Source organism: Psammomys obesus, unplaced genomic scaffold, assembly GCF_907164565.1.
Source record: "Psammomys obesus unplaced genomic scaffold, mPsaObe1.curated_primary_1811, whole genome shotgun sequence".
NCBI classification, from domain to species: Eukaryota; Metazoa; Chordata; class Mammalia; order Rodentia; family Muridae; genus Psammomys; species Psammomys obesus.
This window is the reverse complement of record NW_026593286.1, coordinates 31195432-31217719: the sequence shown is the minus strand read 5'-3', so window position 1 is coordinate 31217719 and position 22288 is coordinate 31195432. Positions and strand designations below refer to the sequence as shown.

The 22288-nt window shown below is 47.0% G+C and overlaps 1 protein-coding gene across 8 annotated transcripts in view; it reads left to right on the top strand.

Moving 5' to 3' along the window:
- Nucleotides 1-22288, top strand: part of Cflar (CASP8 and FADD like apoptosis regulator) — a 74518-nt gene that overhangs the window by 44530 nt on the left and 7700 nt on the right. For 7 of the 8 annotated variants that reach the window (XM_055616565.1, XM_055616563.1, XM_055616560.1 and 4 more), the window contains 7 exons: nucleotides 2309-2735; nucleotides 5037-5142; nucleotides 6755-6890; nucleotides 7989-8071; nucleotides 11384-11438; nucleotides 15662-15711; nucleotides 16455-16536. In XM_055616565.1, coding sequence (XP_055472540.1) covers nucleotides 2440-2735; nucleotides 5037-5142; nucleotides 6755-6890; nucleotides 7989-8071; nucleotides 11384-11438; nucleotides 15662-15711; nucleotides 16455-16536 — 808 coding nt within the window. In that variant the 5' untranslated portion in view covers nucleotides 2309-2439. Of the gene's footprint in view, nucleotides 1-46; nucleotides 1736-2308; nucleotides 2736-5036; nucleotides 5143-6754; nucleotides 6891-7988; nucleotides 8072-11383; nucleotides 11439-15661; nucleotides 15712-16454; nucleotides 16537-22288 lie in introns of those variants that run through there. The other variant, XM_055616566.1, reaches the window with a different exon arrangement.

The window sequence follows — 22288 nt, the reverse complement described above, 5'->3', positions numbered from 1 at the left end:
CACACACACACACACACACACACACACACACACACACACACACACACGAAAAAGAAAGAGAAAGAGAGAGAAAGAAAGAAAGAAAGAAAGAAAAAAAGAAAGAAAGAAAGAGAAATCCTCTGTCTCTGTTAGGAAGGGGATCTTTTGAAGGGCTTTTGCTTCAGAAGGCTTTGCTGACTTTTCTAGTCTTTTGGGGAACTTTTTATGATAATTTCATGGCCTGGGTGTAACAACAACAACAAAAAACCCAACAAGACAGTGACTATTTTGATCCCGCTTAAACCCCTTATTTCTGTACTTTTTCTCTGTCACATGTCCAGTGTCCACAGCCATAGAGAGTGGCCCACGGTGACACCAGCTTCCAGACACAGAGGTTTGCTGCGTTGAGGTGGCCTGGCTCTGCTCAGGGATCCCTGTTTTTCCTTCTGATATTTTGTTACCCTACCGGAGGCTCCCCTGAGTAACTGGTATTGGGTGCGAGTGCAGCGGGAGATAGCACAGCGGTGCTCTTACACTCCGGAGTGTTGGTGGCTGGCGGAAGGCACCGTGGGCCTGACCGTCGGGGAGACCTGACAGAAGCTGCCCCCGGGTTAACGCCGGAAGGCGCTGCTTTATTTGCAATGAGCCACCCCAGTCAGATGACTGCCTTTGCGGGCAGAATTGAGCCGTTTGTTTCTGCTAGTTTTGTTTGGTTCTTTTTCAAGAATGCCTGGAGACTTTGGGTACTGTTTCTCGCTCTTATGTTTAGCGATCTCGTTTTGTTTCCCCCCTTACCTCTTGTTGTACATGTAACTATTTTAGAGGTTAATGTATAATAGCGCTTACTAAGAACGTTACAGCTTCTAGGGAATAGAAAAGGATGTTGCCTTCTTGTCGCAGGCACTGGCAGCGCTGTTCTGTGAAGGGCATATGCAGGCTCTTGACATCTGAGAGACATACATTTGGTATGGAGCCTTTTTTTTTTTTTTCTTAAGAATTCTGAGCACTGCTTTTGCTACATTGAAAGAAGATTCTTGTAAGTTTCAATCCTTTAGTTATAAGTAGTTCTGTTTAAGTTTGGAGTAAATGGGTGTTAAAATTGACATACCAATCTTAGATAAATACTTAAATATCATTATACAAAATATGTGAAACCATTATCAACTAAGAGTTGGGTTATGTGTCTGTTTTTTTTCCTTTGAGATCAGAGTGGTTTGTTTATTTTTTGCTCAGGGACAAGGTCTCACGTATAAGGGCTGGCAAGATGGCTCAGTGGATAAAGGTGCTTGTTGCCAATACTGATGATCTGAATTCAATCCCCGGACCCACGTAAAAGGAGAGGACTGACTCCTAAGAGTTGGCCTCTGACCTCCAGTTGCATGTGGCATGCCCAGAAACCCATTCATTCCCTGCCTACATACATACAAACAAATAAATGTATTTTAAAATTAAAACCAAAAGAATAGTCAGTGGTTATCATTTGTAGCCTAAAGTTTAGAACTGCTCAGTCTGATAGAAGAGGTTGACAGTATACAGTCTTGCCTGGAGCTGGACATCTCAGCAGCTCTCACCGGAAGCGTGCTCCTGCCAAGCCTTCCAGCTACATCCATTGATGCCAGCGAGCGTTTTGACGGCCGTTGCTGCCATGGAGCAGTGTAGTGAGGATTGGATCTGGTTCATTCCTGGAGCTCAAGGTCGGAGGACCTAATCAGAACCCACAAAGCTATTCATCCGGCCCCACCGGCAGGCATTCATGGTGGGCATTCATGATGAAATTGTGAGCAAGGGTGGGGGGGGGCGTGCAGCAGCGTTTACTGACGTGAGCGAGGGGTGTAAGAGTGAGACAGCAACTGGGGAAGGGGAGCGGGGAGAGGACAGAAGCCTCTTCTTGTTCATTTGTTTAGGACGCTTTTGTGGGGCCTAGGAGAGTGGGCGGTAACCTCTATGACAAGTTTCTCAAGTCAGCTGCTTACTGGACTTTTTTTCCCCCTCCCGTGAGGCCTGTCATCGTAACTTCGTCATTAGTCATTAGCTCCCCAGCAGTGATTTCCCCTCTGGTACTTTACATTCTCACTAAACCATGTGGGATTTTTTGGACATGATTTTTGTCTTTAATTTCATTTCCTTGACTGTCTGGGTTTTCTTCTGTGTCTCTTGGCTTTTGGTGTCAGTCTCTGACGCTGTCTCCTGAGCATCTCTTTCTGGTGACTTAAAAGGGAGACTCAAATCTTGTCACTGAGGGAGAGCAGTAGGAAAGGAACATCCTGTGCTTTGACTCTCAGGCGTTAAGTGTTTTGATAAGAGGATTAAAAGCGTTCTCTCATCACAGAGTGCCTCTATTGCAAGAACTCTGAAAGCAATGAAGAAAGCCCGCAGAAATGGTGTCGGCTTCTCACGGTTCGAGGAGCCCTGCTGAGTGGATGGAAGCCGGGTGAGAGCTTGGCTGCTGAGGTGCTGAGCATGGCGCTGGGTCCCGTGTCCGCTGAGGTCATTCACCAGGTGGAAGAGTGTCTTGACGAGGAAGAGAAGGAGATGATGCTCTTCTTATGTAGAGATGCTGCCGAAAACCTGGCTCCACCTAATGTCAGGGACCTCCTAGGGAGCTTGAGTGAGAGAGGCCTGCTGTCTTTCGCTGCCTTGGCTGAACTGCTCTACAGAGTGAGGCGCTTTGACCTGCTCAAGAGGATTCTGAAGACTGACAAAGCGACCGTGGAGGCTCACTTGAGCAGAAGCCCTCACCTTGTTTCTGATTATAGGTAACTCACCAGCTCCAGCCCAGGATGCACTGGGGGAGGGGAGATGGGTGGTGTGGATGGTGAGGGCAGTGAGAAGAACCCCATCGCGTCCTCTTGCCTCTGGCCGGACTACCTGTCATACCACTACCTGGCGTCTCTGGATTCTGTTTGTTTGTTTGTTTGCTTTGCATTGTTCTTTAGTAGCCTGTTATAGCCCAGGCTAGCTTAGAACTTACCGTGTTGCCAAGGCTGGGCCTCCAACTCAGTAATCCTCTTGCCTCAGATGTGGAATCATAGCTTGTTTGAATTAAAAAAAAAAAAAAAAGGCTGTATAATGGGTAAGCAACTGGGAAAAAGATCGTACTGGAGGTGGACAGAGCAGATGGTGTATGCTTGCCCAAAGGACAGACTGACAAGAAGGAAGAAGGAAGTATAGTGTCATGCTCTCTTGCCAGCCACCAATGGTGTAGGAGCTGTAATGCTTTGAAAATTTCTGGTACTGAGAAAGGAAATACCAAGCCTGAGTAAACTTCCTGCCTTCATAGAACTGTGACCCTTTCTAAATCTCCTCCGCCCTTGCCCTGGCTAGCCAAGGAAGTGCAGTAGGGTGGTTCCTATTGCAGTGTTCCTTCTTGTACTTCTCTTTCTGGCACTGAGGAGCTCAAGACAGACCTTTCTTCCATGAACTACCCTTCTGGTTAAAGTTGGACCAACTGTCAGAGACCCTTAAGTCCAAAGCCTCCGAGCTACTCCCCTGGAAGGACTGAGTTTTCTGAGGCAACAAAGTGACCTTGTTTCTTTAAATTGATTGCTTCCTGTTCCTCCAGACCGCTAGCTCACTTGGTTGTGTAATATGTATTTGGAGATGGTGTCTATTATCAAAACTTCTGAAAAGAGCTGAAGGCAGCATGGGCTTTGGAAAGTGCTGAAGCTGGAGTTGGAAGGCCTCTGTTAAACCTGACGTACCGGTCACAGCCCATACAAGCTGAGTCAGTTTCTAGCCTTACAAAGTAAAGAACAATAGAGCTCAGCCAGCTACACCTGGTGACAAAGACCCACAACTCCAGCTACTCAGGAGACTGAGGCAGGAAGACTGTGAGTTCAAGGCCAGTCTGAGGAAGACCCTGCTGAAAAGGCAGAGCGGATGTGGGGATGTTTGCTGGAGCTCAGTGGTAGACGCTTGCTTAGGCTGTGTAAAGTTCTAGGTTGAATCCCAGTACCACAAACCATCACGTCGCTTCACAAGTTCATGCGTCTCTTCGGATAGTGTACCAAGTGGCACAGGGAAGATGCTTGGGGTTATTGTTATTCTTGCTAATTTTTCATCTCTTCAGCCATTGCCTGATGTCAGTGATCTCACACATTTGGGGGACACTGACTGGGTCTCAGACACTAGGTTCAGGTGCAGTGAGTAGGAATGGAACATCAAGCCCTCTGGAAGAGGCTGGCAGTTGGGGTGAAGCGATTGACCCATTCGTCCATGTTTTCAGCAGGCCTCCTATCAGCACAGGCCAGGGGTCCAGCTAAGCTTGGGGCAGGAAAGAACTGAAGACTCACATCCCTAAGAATGTGAGAGTCTACCTGGGAAAACAGCCTTCCTCACAGTGCCATGAGGCATCCAAGGAGTCCTGATAAAGTGTCATTCATGGCTGCTCCGGCCAGAACAGAGGCGACCTCGTTCTGGCTTTCTAGACTAAACATTTGTGGTCAGAAGCCCCATGGCGGACACTTTACTTTTTGTAAATTGAAGATACTTGTTTTAGAACCCTGAGACTCAGAGTATGGTTCTTAGAGCAGTGTCACCCAGAGCTTGTCAAACAGAGGACAAGGCTACTCTAAATCTCTTTCCCATTACTCATTTGTTTCATTTCACTATTACTTGTGGAGACCTAGGGGTTTTTTTCAGGGAAGTCTCTACTTTCCCAGTTGTTCTCAGAGCTGTTAGTTAAAAGGGGGAAGTACTGTGTCCTAGTGCAAGCCAATGGAGGGCCAGGTGGGGTAGTACATGCATGTAACCCCAGCACCTGGGAGGCAGAGGCAGGTGGGTGAGGCAGGCTGGAAGCTGATCTGTCTACACAGTGACAGCTACTGTGTAGCTAGCCAGAGCTACACAGCAAGAGCCTGTTTCTGAAAACCAAACCAAACGAACAAGTGGAAGAAGATCAGTCTTCTTTTTGAAATTTTCTTATAACCCCCTGGGGAAGTATCAAGGCTCCCTGTTTGATGGAGTCAGGGCAGAGTCCAGGGGATTGTTACCCTAGGGGAAGCATGGGCTCTGAGCTTCCTGTCTGGGTTTACTAAAGAAACTTTTGTGGTTTGCAGGGTGCTGATGATGGAAATTGGTGAGAGTCTGGATAAATCTGATGTCTCCTCATTAGTCTTCCTTACAAGAGATTACACAGGGCGAGGCAAGGTGGCCAAGGACAAGGTGAGTGGTCCTTTTTTCTTTTTGGTGTGTGTGGGGGTCCTGTTTCAAAAAGCCACCGGAAGTAGGGCTTTGCTCCTTGTGGTATAAAAGAGGAGAGTGTTCCCACACATCTGAGGTGGTTTTCCATCACATCAGCAGCAAGAGATCCGGTCTTTAATTGAGAAGAAAATAGGTTACTGCTGTCTCCTGGCCTTGGGTGTTTTCTTTTATGTTTTGATTTGGTCCTGATATCTGCAAAATCCACAGGCCTGGCTTGTGTCAGTTCTCTGATGTGGCCGCTCTCTTCTGCTTGTGTGGAGCAGAGCCCCGAGAGGCCTGCTGGTCCGCTCCTCTTGCTCGCCCTCAGCAGCGCCTGGAGGTGGTTTGGGGGAGTGTGGGAGGTGTCGCTCCTTCTGACTCATCTGTCTGGGAAGTGGCGGGCGTGGGGGTTAGAGCTGTTGGGATTGCTGAGGAGTGCTTCCTGATAACCCCACCTGGCTTGCCTAACCTGTGGGTGAGGCAAGGGGAACTACATCCCTGGTGGTGACACTCTTGCGGGTGGCTCCCCTGCCTCTGGGAGTTTCCTCAGGCCTGTCCCCACAGCAAATGCAGAATGAGGAAGAAAATGAAAACAGGGGTCTTGGGGGGCTGGGAGGCGGCTCTCTAATCAACTCCTGCCATTTCTGTATAATTAATTATGCTTACTGTCTTTGTAAAATAACAGGTAAGTAGCCAGGGGTTAAATGTGAGCAAAATAAAATCCAAAGCAATGCTTGCTCTCAAAATATAGCTCTTTAATGACGCTGGTGGTTTCAGTGGAGTGAGTAGGAGAGTCCTGTTCCTCCTCATAGCCACCTATTCAGTCAGAATGATCTGGAACACTGAGCGTTGATGAAAGCAGTTGAAGAACTTTCAAACGGCACTATGAGGATTTCTTATATCAATCTTTCCCTTAGTCACATTCTCTTTTCAGCACCCTGCCCCACCCCCACTCTGGGATGCCCTTACTGCATTTAGTATGATGCCGGTCTTGGTTTTTATAAGAGTATTATCTCAGGAAGAGCTTATTCTTAGGCCTGATCATTAATGACTCCATGTTGAAGAAAAACAGCCCTTGTGTCTGTCTGTCCTGGGACAGGTTTATGGCCAAAGGATTAGCACCACTCCTCTAATCACACACACACACACACACACACACACACACACACACACACACACACTATCCTGTAGTCCAGGCTGGCCTCACTGTGTAGCAGAGGATGGCCTTGAAACTTCTGGGATGATCTTAAAACTTCTGGTCTTCCTGCCTCTATCTCCTGAGTGCTGGGATTACAGATGTTCACCGGCACATCTGGTTTATGTGGTGCTGGGGATCAACCCGGGCATCGTTCATGCTGAGCAAGCAGTCCACCGCCTGAGGTGGTGCTTCAGCCTCCCCCAACCCCAGCTCTTTGACTCAAATTCAGGAGGGTTATTTGTTCTGGGCGGAGCTGTCTGGATTGGGATCAACAAGGGTCATGGGAAGGTCTCATCTTGTCACCTTTTCCTGCTGTTATGACCAGATGGCCTAGAGTTTCCCCCAGGGACCGTCCAGCTCCACTCACATGTGTTTCTTTGTTGATGGCTCTCTTAGAGTTTCTTGGATCTGGTGGTTGAACTGGAGAAACTGAATCTGATTGCTTCGGATCAGCTGACTCTATTAGAAAAGTGCCTGAAGAACATCCACAGAATGGACCTGAAGACAAAAATCCAAAAGTACACTCAGTCCGGTAAGAGAGTTTTGGCTTCTCTGGGGTCTTCCGTACTTTACTCTGGGCACGGCAGGAATGGTCAGTGAGGCTGCATCGGTTGCACGCGTGCTTGAAACAGCCCCCAAGCATCCCAGCCCTCCCTGTAGCCTGTGTCAAGAGGGTTATGTTCCTCTATAGCCATCAATATCCCAACGTCCCAATTCCATTGGCCAATCTCCTCCCTCTGAAAACTGCCACCAAGCATTTCTTAACATTCTGGGCTCTACAGGGTGTGTGGATCTCTGTTTTTCACAGGCAGAGAGGCCGTAAACGTTCAGGACCTTGGTTGTAGGTTGAACCCTGTCTGGTGCCAGGAGGGCCCTGATGATGCCCATCCATCTCTGGGTGGTGTCGCCCGGTCTGATCGCCGCCCTACATGTGCGCTGTGTTTCATTCAGAGGCATGGGAAAGGTCCCTTTTGATTTCCTTCTTTAATAAAGGGGCTCAGCCTTCTCCTTTACACCACCTCCCCTTTCTGCCCCAGCCCCAGCCCCAGCCCCAGCCCCAGCCCCAGCCCCAGCCCCAGCCTCAGCCTCAGCTTGGATTCTCTTAGTGGGTCACTGTTACCATTGGGTCATGGCATAGAGATCATGACGGAGGCCCGCTGAGTTACACGGCAGCCTGCCCTCGTTCTGAATGACAGGAATGGCATTCAGTTTGCCTTTTAATTTAAGAGTATGTTTATAAGCCAGGCACGGTGGCACACTGTAATCCCAGCACTCAGGGAAGCATAAACAGGCAGATCTCTGTGAGTTCGAGGCCAGCCTGGTCTACAGAGTGAATCCAGGACAGACAAGACAACACAGGGAAACCTTGTCTCGAAAAACCAAGACATTTCTTTTACCACGTGGGTTCCGGGGATTGAACTTAGGTTGCCAGACTTGGTGGCAAGTGCTTTTACCTCTGGAATCAGTCCTCCAGCCCTTTTCCAATCATTCTTACTGATGGCAGAAGAGTCATCTAGCTGGTGTTTTGAGTTCAGGTGGTGCAGGTTGGTGACAGTTGCCCAGGCCTGAGGCACTATTGAAGATTCATTTGATAATGTATGACTCTTAGCCCCTTTCTCTGTCTCCCCAGGTCAAGGAATAGAGTCGAATATGAATTCTCTCCAGGCTTCTCTCCCAAACTTGAGTATCAAGGAGTCTTTATATAATTCAAGGGTGAGTCTGGAGCCAGTGTACGGAGTACCAGCCTGAACCAGTTTCAGACATGTAATGAACATAGACATCTCATTTCATGTGTTGTACCAGCTGAACAAATTATGACAGACATGTACTTGATGATGAATGTGTACAGCTTCCTAGGATTTTAAACCTTAGTAGCGATGTTCAATAATATATTTGGAGAGTTTTAAGAGATAGATGACAAGAAAATAATTCATGTATCTATTGCTTAGGTACGGCTACTGTCAATATTTTGGGATGTTTTCCATCTCATTCCTATTTGCATTAGCGAATGTGTCTATTTATACAATTGAATATTTTTTCACTTTTTTGTTTCTTTGAAGGTTGAACTTTTAAAATAAAAACAGATAAGGTGTACATATAAACAGAAAAAAATTAAAATGTCCCTGAAGAGATTTTAAAGTTAAGTTTTCTTCCTACCCCATAATACTCATGTCCCAGTTCCTTTCTGTTAGGGCGACTATTCTTGACCAGTGTCTTCTAAAACCAGGCAGAGGTAGTCTACCCACACAGCGTGTCTTCTTTCGTGCAAGTGGTAGCCTAGCACACCTACTTTTCTGAGCACAGACTTTTATGAAATTGTTCTATATGCTTCATGTGAGATTGTCTTTATTTAATTGTTATTTGTATTATTTGGAATGAGTGCCCCCGCCCCCTGCCTCTTATTTTCTTTTGAGGCATGATCTCCCTCAGGGTGGCCTGGAATTCATTACATAGCCCAGATGGACCTTGAACTTGTAATGACCCTCCTTTTGCTTCAGTCTCCTAAGTGCTGACACAGGCATGCCCTGCCAGGAGGGCTCATGGCTTCCATTTTCTACATGTGCCAAAATTTACTTAGTTCTTTCTTGCTGATGTATAGATTGCCTCCATTCTTTTGTTACTAGAAACAATGTTACAAAATAAATACCCTGGTTCTTGACCTCTTTGTGCATTTTATTTTTGAAAGAAATAAAAAATATTTTTCTTATTTTTTATTTATGTGTATGCATTTGTGACTACATAAATTTATATGCACCATGTGTGTTCAGGGCATCAGATCCCCTAGAACTGGAGTTACAGGCAGTTGTGACCCGCAATGTGGGTGCTGGGAATTGAACTCCTCCAAAAGAGCAAGTCAGCACCCTTAACCTCTGAGCCGTCTCTCCAATCTCCCATTTGCCTTTTTACTGAGTGTGTCTTAATAATTTAAAAATTGGCAAACTTTTACTGAGTGATGTAACAAAAGATTCCTTTTTCTAGTTCATGATCATAAATTTCTCATGGTCTTTATGGCTGTGTTCCAAGGAGCACAAATCATCTTAGGCTTGACCCCTGGCTAATGTTTTATCGGGAGAAGAACAGTGGTGGAATATTAACCTCACCGCAGCTGAAGTTATGTGGACTTTGAGGTGAACACTTAGACCAGAGCCTTGTGGTTGAATTACAAACACTTCTATAAATGTGTATCATGGAAACATTTTATCAACAGTTTCTGGGAGAACACTAGTGCTAGGAGCTAACACTGAGCAATAGATTTGCAAAGCTGAAAGGCTCGTAAGGATTGTACTGCCATCCCCACTCCCTCAGCAAAAGAAGGACACGGTACTTCTAAAGCACAGTGCTTGTCCACACCCACCTCCTGCAGGCCAGGCCTGGGCTGTGCTCTTTCCATGTCCTGTTACATCTGTAAACTGCAGTCGTCTCTTCCTTATGTCCGGCTTTCATTTGTCCTTCTAGCCTCTGACACTAAGTTACAGTACAGTCCTTTCAGGTTTCCTGAGCTCTTTCACCCACTGCCTGTTTATTGTTCACACTGTCGCTCTTAGTTAAACCCCGTCCATCTGTAGCTCCACTACTGTGTTTCTGTTGTGCAAGCACGGCTAAGCATCTTCGCCGTCCCCGTAGCCGGAATCCCTCTGCTGTACCTGGCACGTGACCTGATCTCTCATTTAGTGAGCAAGCACTGGTAACTCTCTCATGAGATTTAGGAACTACTCATATAACTGGGTTAAATTTTGACTCATATAAGGCTACATGAGTGCTTCAGAAATTACAAGAATCTGAGGCGTGGCGAAATCAAACAAGTCATCTGACTGCGCTGGGATGCTTTGAGAGTCTAGCTGTGATTTTGATGCCTTTTCGTTAGCACGGAAAAGTGAATGTGCGTCTGTTTGGGGCGGGGTGACAGTTACCCGGCTCTAAGTCACGATTGTTCCTGGGTTGAGAGGAGCCCTCGCTTGCCTGTCTTCTTGAAGTTTACACGCAGACGCACCCGCAGAATGCAGTGTAACAGGATAGTGTGTGTCTTTCTTTGGTGGGGTTAGCTAAAGAGGTCAGCTGCTGTTGAAATATGAGCAGTCAGGACGTGCAGACACCTTATAGAGGTCCGACCTCTGAGAGAAGAGAAGGATCAGTTCGGTCTTTGAGGGGTGCTTCGTGCCCACGTATCACTGATCTTGTAGCTCAGAGATCACTTTAAAAAGCCGTAATTGAACGTTCCTTGTTTATTTGGTGGGGCTACCAGTTGGACTCAGGGCTTTGGGAATAGACATTTATTAAGTGCTTCTATGCACGCTACTCTATGTTGGGTGTTTTAGAGCCCAGGTTTGATTCTCAGCGCCCACACCATGGCCCACAACTGTCTATAACTTTAGTTCCAGAGGGTCTGGTGCCTCTTCTGATCTCCATGGACACCAGGCACGCACACAGGCACATACAGGCATGCAAAACACTCATCTGCAATAGAAAACAAAACTCCCGAACACGTGGTAGGTTCTATTCCATTCTAATCCTCACTTTTGCCTCTGAAGAAGCAGCTGGAGGGGTAAAGTGACTGGTTCAAGGCTACATAGGTGTGAACTGGCAGAGGCAGGATTCGCAGCCAGAGGTGTATAGCCTAAAACTCACAGTCGCCATGCTGTGCTTTGACCCTGTGTTAAAGGACTAGACCGAGCGTCAGTCTCAGGTCCCAGCAAATTCTAGGTTTGGAGGGGCCGTGCTGATACCTGTGCTGTACTATAACCGCTGGCTCACAGCTGTTTTGAAGCAGTGTAGTATGCAGTTTAAATATAGTTCCACCTTCATAGTGTTTTCATTGCTTACTGGGAGAGTGACTTGATCTCTCACAATAAAATATGGAATCTATGGAGTTAATAGTCCCCGCAGTTCGTTTTTAGGTAACCGTGAAGGTGATATTTTTATTTTTTTCCCCTCCTGTGTAAAAATATTGAGCTATTTAAAGAGGTGTAACATAGTGAGCTTCTGAAGAAACTAACACAATATGACCTTCTTTTTTTATATTTGAAGCTCCAGAATGGGAGAAGTAAAGAACAAAGATTTGTGGAACGCCTTGGCATTCAAAGTAAGCCATCAATTTCTTTTCTCTATTCTTTATAAATGTTTAACTTCAGTACAAGATGCTGAGGTATAGTTCAGTGATAGGGCACCTGCCTAGTGTGAATGAGGCCCTGGGTTTGATCTCCAGCACTGGGGAAAAAAAATGACACATTACTGTGTGTGGTGGTCCAAGCTTATTGACCTAGCTGCTTGAGAGGTTGAACTAGAAAGATCTCCTGATCCCAGGAGTTCAAGACCAGCAACATACTGAGACCCTGCCATCTAAAAACAAGAAACAGAAAGAAAAGGAAAGAGAAGTTTTATTTTAGAGCTGGCTATTTCTTTTAGTCACGTATTTTAATGAAGCTCTCAAGGAGCAGAAAACACATTTTATGTACTCACTGACACAGTTACTCTGGCTTAGCTCATCTAAATCTGAGGAGCACCGACATCCTCAGGCATCGCCTCGCCTGGGTTTGTGAGTGAAGTGACATTTGTACATCTGAAACGCAGCTATAACCAGACTATGGTAAACGTTAATCCAACCACGGTAATAAGGTACCTAAAACCGAACTTCTAGCAGCCAGAAGAAGGGCTGAGCTGGGCACTCCGGAGAAGACAGAAAAGAAATGGCAATTTAAAGACTGTTCATTTCAATCTGCATGGTCTTAATTAAAACAGCAGCACTTGAGCTCATGCATTACCTAAAATATTACTTACTTACTTATTTGCATGTTTATTTTTATGTTTCTATGAGGGGGGGCCAGAACCTTGCTGTGTGTCCCTGGCTGGGCTGGTATTTATGAGGTAGCCCAGGCTAATCTCAAACTCAAGTCCTCCTGCTTCAGTCTTCTGAGTGCTGGGATTACAGAGATGTACTACCATTGCCCTAGTTTATCACATAACATAAAATAAAATAAAAGGTTTTTGTTGTTGTTGTTGCACTGAGGCCTTTCGAAAGTGTCAAGACTCAGCCTTACCCTGGTGAGGTAGCTTGCATTTCAAGCCAACATGAGCAGGCCCCTGTGGAATATGGAGGGCTCCAGTGCTCCCTAGGGGCCTTTCGAATTGGCTGTGTGCGCGGTAAAGGGGCACGGACGTGAGAGGGGCACCCGAGCGCTTTGAGCGAGGCAGCGCCCTGACGGAAGCCATGTGGGTGCCGCGTGTGTAGCCTGCAGGTGCTCCTGGAAGCTGAGAACCATTTTACCCGGCTAGCCAGATGGTGCCGCTCACGCCTGCTGCTCCCCTACCCAACGTTCCTCTCTCCAGCGAAAACTGTTGAGAACAGAATTAATTCCTGAAGCTACAGCCTGTTTCTTAAAACACTGGTGAGGTGGAAGAGTTAGCACCCTGAAAGCTTGCTTAGGAACGTAAAACAGATGGGTTTTTCCCTCTGTGACCCTATCACAGATTGGTCTGGTGTGCACTTGGGCCTCCTGGCCCCTGCTGGCACTGTTAGGAGAGCCGCCTCTCTGCTTTGACCAGGACTCAACTCACTCATGGAAGGGAAGGCGTTCCTTTAAGTTGGCTTTCAACTAAGAAGCTTAAGATAGTGGATTCAGGCCGGTTTGAACTTCCAACTGATTCCTACAGCAAGGTCATGATGGTCGTGGTGACCACGTTTTATCTGGCTCCCAGATCTTCAGCTGAGATGCCAAGCCACTGAGATAGGCGTGTCCCTGCCACAGGGGATATAGTCTGAGTACTTGCCAAGGGGACAGCAGGCTGGGCAGTAACCAGAATGCCGTGAGCAGCCTATCTTGCGGGGTTTCTTTTCTGTTAAAGTGAACAGTGATTGTTATAACAGAAGAAAATCAAGTAAAATTTCCTCCTGGTTTCATACAGCAGAGGTAGCCGCAGTTCATGCTTGGATTGTTTTGTTCCACTGTTAATTTTTGCTAGAAAGGGTCTCATTACATAGCTCAGAGAGGCCTCTGCCAACCACCCTCCTGTACAGTGCTGGAAATGCAAGCCTGGGCCACCACGCCCGGCTGGTATTTGATTTACATGCTTGTGTTTCTGTTCAGCTGTTGGGGGTTCGGCCTAGAACCCCATACATGCTGGTCAAGTGCTCGCCCACTGAGCTACAACCTCTCCAGCGGTTGATTTAAACCCCTCGACCTTTACCTAGAAAATACACACTTGTCCCTCAGTGTCTATAGGTACTTTGTTCCAGGGCACACGTGGACTCTACAATCTGCAAATGCTCGTGTCTTTTCTACAGGAAGGTGTGGTGTTTGCATATGACCTGACCACATTCCCTTCCTCACTTAAGCCATCTCTGGGTTATTTACAATGCTCAGTGCGATGGATTGCTATAGTTTTTATACTTTATCCTTTATGGAACAATGACAAGAAAAAGGTCTGTACATGTTAGTCTATATTAGGTATATGTTATTTAATCATCCATTTTAAAATAAATGGGTTGCATAGTTATGTCAAACGCATAGCAACTACTCTTAGCCTTTTAAACATGGTAGAGTATGCAATCACATGTATCATAATTGACTTAACCAGTTTCATGCTTGTGACTTTTTCCCAGCCTGGACCAATGTGAGCAGTCAGGCAACAGATGTCTTTGTCATACTTTTTTTTTTTTAATTAATGATTTATTATTTTTTAAAAAAACTTCTAAAAGTTTCAGTTAGTGGTGGAGCACGCTTTTAACTCCAGCAGACAGAGTCAGGTGGATCTCTGAGTTGGAGGCCAGCTTGGTCTACAGAGCGAGTTCCGGGATAGCCAGGGCTACACAGGGAAACCCTGTCTTGGCAAACCAACCAACCAAACAAACAAACAAACAAAACCCCATAAACCCACAGCAAAACCAAAACCAACCAAACAAACTTATCTTAAAGAATAATTGCACACTTTATCTTAAAGGATATTGCTAGCACAATTTATCTTAAAGGATATTGCTAGCACCCTTTAGAAATCTCCCTCAGGGTCGGGGGAATTGGGTCAGTTGGTGACATGCTTTCTACATAAGCGTGAGGACCTGAGTTCAATCTCTGGCACCCACATACAAAAGCCAAGTGCAGTGGTACGTGCCTGTAATCCCAGCACTGGGGAGACAGAGACAGGAGGATCCCTGGGGCTTGCTGGCCAGCCAGCCTATGTGAGTTAAGCTTTGGGTTCCATGAGAGATGCTGTAATAAATAAGATAAAAGGTGATTAAGAAAGACACTTGACATCAGTGTCTGACCTCCACATGTGAAAGCAGGGGTGCTTTGCACCTGCACATGGATGCACCAATGCTCACACTCACACACAGAGAGAAAGGGAGATGGAGAGGAAGAGGCAGGGGGAGAGGGAGAAGGTGAGGGAGAAGGAGAGGGAGAGACTGGTTCAAAGCTGAGTATGGTAGCACAGGATTATGATCCTAGCATCCATGAGCTGAAGCAGGAGGCCAGCTTGATATGTGTGCTACATATCAAGAGACTACCTCTGAAGCAAGACCAGACTCAAAACAAAACCAAGCAACCCAATTCATTTCCCCCGAGTCTTAACAGACACTGGTAAGGTTTCTTTTTTCTTCCTTATCTTTAGACATCACTTCTCACTTTGCAGCAGTCTTGGGCTGGACACTAAATGAGATAACAGGATGACAGCTCCTCAGTGCCAAGGTGTGAGCCAGCCCTCTCGTGGTGCCTTCAAAGCCCAGTGCTTCCCACACTTGGGCAGGCTAAGTGAGTCATTGTTGTGGAGCCGAGTTTGCTGTGGGCTCATCAGCACTCTCCAGGCTTGCTGAGCTCTGTCTTGCTGCTGACATTTTATTTTCTCATCTCCTAGCATCACTGAACTATGAAAACATTGACCATCTGTTCTGTATATAGCACACACACATCAGCCCCCCTCTCCCGCACGCTCCAAAGCTGGTCTCTTTAGATGTTGCCCTTAGTTTTGGCTCATGTAGGAAAGCCATCAGTATCATGAAGTGACATTTTAAAATTCTCCTTATCAGGTTAAAAACTCTCCGGCCACCTGGTGGTCTCCTTGAGGAGGGTAAAGGGCCTGCTTTCACTCGCTCATCATGTTTTTTTCTACATAGTCCTGGAGTATCAGGGCTCTTGAGTTTTTCTTTGGGTCAGGCTTTTCCATTCGAGGTTAGAACTTTAGGCTGAGTTTAGCTGGAGAAAGAACAGGAGGAAAACCAGAAGGACAAAGAAAACAGTCATGATAAAAAGAACTTGGCTGGCATGGGTGTGGTTTAGTTCTGCTTTGTAAATGATTCTCTCTCTTATCCCCCAGGAAAACCAGTGAAGACATCCATTCAGGAATCAGGAGTGTTTCCGCCTCCGGTAAAGAATAAATTCTCTGATTTGGTAGTGTATGCAAGTTATTCACTAGAACGAACACTGACATCTTAAAAAACAAGCCAGCAAACAAACAGCCAAAACTGTTCTTAAAAATTCTTTGTGACGACTGGGTACCTGTGCATAATTTTCCTGAGAACATATCAGCTGGGAATCTTGACTATAGCAAAGAAAAATAATGTCCAGGGGGACATTGTTAGTGAGCTTTGGAACACAAGCAAATTCTAAGTGGTAGCTCTCACCTCAGCCAGGTGACTACTGCTTGAACCAGTGGACAGTGACACTTTGCTGAACTGTGCTGGGCCCTGGCTTTTGTCTGGGTTGACAACCTCCTCTTCTGAAGAGGAGACAATGGAAGGCCTCCATTTGTACTGGCTTAAACAGTTGTCTCTTGTTGCTGCTTTAGGCTTCTGTGACAGCAACTGACCATCTTCCTTCTCTCTTCCAAAGTATCTCTATTCTGCAAAGACACATGGCAAAGAGATTACAGTTCTCACTAAAATTGAGTACTGATGTAGCTGTTTGTCTTAAACGTATTACCGTAACAGAGGAAAACTTTGACGTTAACGGGAAATGTCAGCTGTGAGGACTTTAGCCTCCATCTGTTGAGTGATTCACCTGTCAAAGGGATGTTTAAGACAGCCCAAAAGAAGAGTTGGCTCCTGAGTGAGACTGTAGGGAACAGAGAAGTGTCCAATGTCTCTAATTGTCCCTGCCTCCTTTTCTAGCACATACATGAAGAGAGTTACAGGATGCAGAGCAAGCCCTTAGGAATCTGCGTGATCATCGATTGCATTGGCAATGACACAGGTAGGTGTAGATGCCACTGATTCCTTACAGCATGATCATAACCAATTGAGGTAGCTTTGTCCGCATGGCAAACACTGACGGCAGTACCAGAGTACACTCAGTTGCGATGCCTGCTTCGCTGCTGTGTCATAGTCTAGTTGTGGGTCGGGCTAGGAGATCTCTTTGTTCCATGTGGTCAGCCAGTAGTCCCAGCATCTTTTTGAGGCCTTGGAATCTTTGTAGGGCCCTCTGTATGTGACTGACAATTGAAGAAGTAGAAACTGTGTAGAGGATCTCATCACAGATTTTAGAAGCCTGGCCTGAGAACGATGTGTGTCATCTCTACCCACAATTCTATTGGTCAGTACTTAATCAGGTGGCTTGAGCTAACTACTACAAACGTAGATAAACTAATTGAGCTATGTGTTAGGAGGGACAGGAGATGAACTTGGGGAACACAACACACACTATAAGTTGTGGGAGTTGGTGTGTCTTTAGTCTTATCTGCGCATCCTGGGTAATGTGGCTAGAGGTGGCCCTGGTCTGCAAGGGACATTTAGAACGAAAGGCATTCTGGTTTTAGTATCATCAGATGTTTCACCCTTCTACTTGAATAGACTGTGCAAGCCTCCTTGGGGCCATCAAAAACATGTTGTCTTTGTTGACTTAGAGGGATGTGGTTGGTGTTTGTGCCACGTGTCACTTAGATCTGCCTTCCCTTTGATCAGCCTGTGAGCCACCACCGTTTGCATCTGAGCTGTTCTGCTCAGGTGTTGGATGTCTGACGCAGCAGAGTGAATCACTCCCTGGCCGTGCATCAAGAGAGAACGAGGAGAGTCTAGATGCCTGAAATAACAGTCATTTAATCAGCGCTCCCTTCTTTTAGAGGAGCGATCGCTGTAGTTCATGACTTTCGTACCTCTCGACATTCATGAGTCAGAGAGATGACTCGCTCGAAATATTACCATGGAGATTTCTGTGAAAAGAGAGTCTAAGAGAAGGTCAAATTAGCAAGTATGAAACTGTATTTCCCAGGATTTCAGCTTCGATCCTGCTTCCTCGTGTCCTATTTTGGGAGGTGTGAGAAATGTGTCTCTCTAGCTGTAGAGAAGTGTCCTTTCCTTTTGTGATGGTTTGAATGAAAATGGCCCCCATAGGCTCATCCGTTGGCAGCTGTTTGAGAAGGAGTGGGAGGTGTGGCCTTGGTGGAGTAGATGTGACTTTGTTGGGTGGGGTGTGTCACAGGCCCAGTCTGCTGCCCGTGGATCAGGAGGTAAAGCTCCCAAGCTACTGCCCTAGTGCCATGCCTGTCTGCTCCCCGCCATGGTGGTAATGGACCAACCTGAAACTTCAAGCAAACTTCCTGTATAATGCTTCCTTTATTAGAGCTGCCTTGGTCATGGCGTCTCTATAGCAATAGGGACCCTAACTCTGAGACACCGTTTCAGCTATTAGCTTCCGTAGATGAGTGAGGAGATAACTTCTCAATGAATCACTTATTGTTCTAAAGGACATTGTGGGATTGTCCCTTTGCTTTTGATTGTGGTTGGTCTTGTTTCACTTATCACCAGGAAATGTCTAAAATACACAGCTTTCCATGTTAGAGCTATATTACATTAAGGGACTCGTAAAGATGAAGTCACAACCTGCCGAGAACCAAACAACTCAGTTATTCATGACTAGCACCCAGGGCCTGTGCTGAATTCTGTTCCTGAGTTGTGGGTGGGGCTAAATCGCCTACAAGACAGAGTTGGGCCCTGGCAGAAGATGGTTCAGATTTTAATCGTGCCTCTGTCCTGTCTCAGCTCGTGACATTGGGCGCTTCCCTTATGTGATGGCGTTAGATATAGGGCATAGGTCAGAGTCTGGAGCAAAGTATCAGATAATGTTAGTTTTCTCATTTTGTTTGTTTAACTTTAGTGGACAACTACTAAGTTGTAACCCCCGCCCCCCGCCATGGCCTTGCACTTAGTTCGTTGCAGATGAGTGAGGGGAACAGAGGGCCTGAGGACTACCCTGGGGTCCGGGGAGAGGGGGTGAGTGAGGCATTTCCCACATGCAGTGGCACAGTGGATGGACCTGGTTACTTTAGAGGGAACAAACCTCACGTGGAAATCTCAAAAAGTAAAGTGGAGACACCGGGGCGTTGACCTCTGGCCTCAACACACATGTACATCTGCACACATCCATATACATGATGGCACATGTGTCCCTCCCCCAGGCACACCCATGCACAGAATGGCGCTCCAGGCAGTAAATGCTCAGTGCAGACCTCCCAAGGTCCATACCTTGAAGGTGGAGCAGGTGACTAGAGAGGGCCTGGCCCCACAGCTGCTCAGCCGTGCTCTGTCCCCTGGAGAATCAGCCTTCTTTTGACTCATGTGCCCTTTGCCCCTGAGAGTAAAACAAGCAGCTGGGTTAAAGGCCGCTGATGACTAGCTCAGGTGGCTAGTCAACAGGGAAGAAACGAGATGGCATGGCTTTGCTCAAATTGTGCTGCGCTTCTGTCAGCTGAGAGGTCCCAGATCCCTTTGTGGGGCTCAGAGCAGCAGGAGGGCATTGATCATCCAAAGAGGAGTGGAGGTGGATAATGCCAGCTGGGGTCATACATCATGTCTCCTTATGGGGCACACCATACCCAAGGTTTTAGCTCGTGAAGCTTGGTCCCCTGGATGTCATTAGCATCATTAGAATTCTCTTGGTCTGCTTTCAGCTCCAAGTCTCAGTCCTCGCTAAAAACATCTTGTATGGACAAGGTGGACCTTCTGACAGCTCCCAGACATATAGTTCCCCATCGGCTTCCTTCACCTCCATGGCAAAGCCTTCCGCTGCCGAACTTAGGCCTTCAACGTGGGCAGGGATGCTGTTAGGGAAGTTCTGGGCTCCACTGGGATTTCAGAGGTTTAGTCCATTACCACCATGGCGGGAAGCATGGCAGGCATGTTTCTGGAGAAGTTGGTGAAAGCTGCAGCCTGCATCCTGATCTGCAGGCAGAGAGCATCTGCAGATTTCTAAGGGGAAGTATTTTTTTCTTCTGCTTCTGCTGATATTTTTGCTATGCTCTAACTGACTAAGTCACATTTTCTAGCAAATCCTGTAGTTTCCACTGTGCAGAGTTAAGAAACTTCCTCTTATTGCAGTGGCCCGGGGTTTCTCCGTGCCTCCTTATGTGTTTTTTTTTTTTTTTTTTTTCTTTTAACGGAATGGGCAGATGTTGAATAAACATCATTTTCTTGTAGTAACACTTACATAATAGGAACATTTCTGCAAGGGGAAGTAGAGCACTCACTTAGCTTTGCTCAAGGGGACAAGGGGCATGTGACATCCAAAATGGTAGAGGGAAGCTATGATCGTTCAGAGGAGCAGTAGACAAACCCTGTAGGCCCCTCCTGGTTCTCAGTGCCCAGAGAATGGTCCTTCCTTTTCTTCCCTATTCTCTGCCTCCTGGTAGCTGCGAGTTTATAGCTTTCTAACTCGAGGTGGGGGGGTGCTAACTGATGTCTTCAAGCCTAAATAAAAAAAATAAAGGAAGGAAAGAAGAGAGGAAGGAAGGAAGGAAGGAAGGAAGGAAGGAAGGAAGGAAGGAAGGAAGAGAAAGAAACCTATTGTAGGATTAGATTGCGCAATGGGTAAAGGTGCATGCTTACAAATGTGAAGACCTAAGTTCAAATCCCTAGATCCCAAATAAATGCCGGCTCGTAGTGCATGTAATCCCAGCCTTCCTAAGAGGAGGGACCCTCTGGGAGCTCATGGGTCGGCTAGCCTGATACACACAGAGACAGAACAGCAAAGAGAGCTTCTCAAACGAGACAAAGGATGGCCCCCAAGGCTGTCTGTGACTCCACAGGTGCACACGCTCAGAAACCCACCTCAGCCTCGTCCCCCTCGTCTTTCCTATGCAACGACCCCACCTAGAATCCGCTGGCCCACCTTGGGCTTCGCTCAGGTGCCTTGTCTTATGAAGGCACCCAGTAACTGACTGTAGCTAGGCCGGGGAGGCGCCTCCTCTTATTTGCTTCATCTATTTATTTAGAAAGTGCTGAGACAAGTCTGCTCACTTAGCTCAAAATAAATTCTAAATGAAGAAAGCCCTGGTGTCTTACTGGGTTCGCTTCATCCTTTATCCCTGTGAGTGGTTACGGGCAGACATGCACTAACCGCAAGGCCAGGGGATAAACCATGGTTTCTAAGAAGTGGTTGTTAACTACTGAGCTGTGGCCGACTGGGGAGTGGGGTTCCCAGGCAGGAGGAGAAAGAGAAGTGGAGTTCCTGCGTTTTGTTGACTTTTTACTTTCCAAGCCCGCCACCTCACTGTTTCTGCCTGTATTTGTAAGCGGTGGTGTGGCAGCTAGGCCATACATGGAACGCAGAGCCGGCCTGCCCTATGGCCATCTTAATTTAGAAGAAGGAGACTGCCATCCAAGTCGTAAGCAGTGGCACTTAGGAAGAGGTGGCGTGGCGGGGTCCCTGACTTAGGGGCTGATATGGCTGCCTCCGTCTCCTTTAACGCTAATTATTTATGCTTGGATAAACGCAGTGTGTAAGCGCCCTTACAGAAACCCCCCTGGGTCCCACTGTTTGGTGTAGGTGGTAATGTTAAGCCCATTTCATTGATGAGCAAATGGAGGCTCTGACTTACCCAGAGTTACTAGGTCCACACTCCTTACGGCCTGTAAATCGGATAGGTCTGACGCTTGTCCTTGCTGGCCCAAGAGGGAATGTTGATGTGTGCCACTCCAGCTGGCATCCTTGCCCGCCTGGCCTCTCCATCTCACAGAGGAAACGTGGCACTAGTGGACGGGTCAGCTTATGCTGCCCCCAGGCTGCCTGCTGAGCACCTTCCCCTTGCCAGGGTTATTGGTGGGCTGTTCTGCTTTGTCCCAGATTTGGGCATCTTGGTGGTGTCTGTGGCATTCAGGACCTCTACTTTTCCCTGTTCTGGGGAAGGATTATTTTCTGCATTAGATCTTAGTTGCTTGTCCTATCCTTAGCCCCTCTGAGGAGACTGAAACTCAAAAAAGCAGGTAGGGAGCCCTGACTTAAACTCAGGGGCTTAACTCAGTGTGTTCCACACTGCTGACTGCTCACTGCAGCGTGACAGGATGGCACCGGCGAGCCTGAGGAGAATGAAATGTGCTAGAAGGCATGGAGCAGCCTTTGCCCTACCCATGCACACATCAGCCTGGGCAGGAAGCCCCCCTCCCTGGGCTTCCCGGCATTCTTGAATAAGGAAAGACGTTATCAGTGAAGAGGGCTTTGAAGAAAGCCAGCCAGTACTTGACTGTGAACAGGAGGGCCTTGGTGCCTGCGGTTCCCTGTTGACGTCTGTCCCCTAGCGGAAGGAACACGCCACAGCAGAAGAAAGGAACCTTTTAAAATGAGCTAGCAATGGGGCTGCAGTCCTCCTCCCCAGCAGCTGCTAGCCCTGCAGTGCCAGCAAGCTAGGCTCCCTCACCTGTCCTCAGTAGACTAGATAAAAACACAATAGTGAAAAGCAGAAAAAGGAGATTTGGTCAATGTGGCCACACTGGGAAGAGGAACAAAGAGGTTCGGTAACCCCTAGTTCATCTTCAGGGTGGGTCCTGACATGAATTAGGTTTAAATAGAAGGCAGGAGGCTTGCATAACTAAGCTGTCCTGGCAAAGGTCTAGTCCCGCCCATCACCATGACTCTGTCTGAATCTCTCCTGCAAATCTGTCTGACCAGTCACCTTTTCCTTCTCCCAGCATGAGATTCCAGGAGTAATCCTATTGTCTTGGGGTTAGTGGCTTCA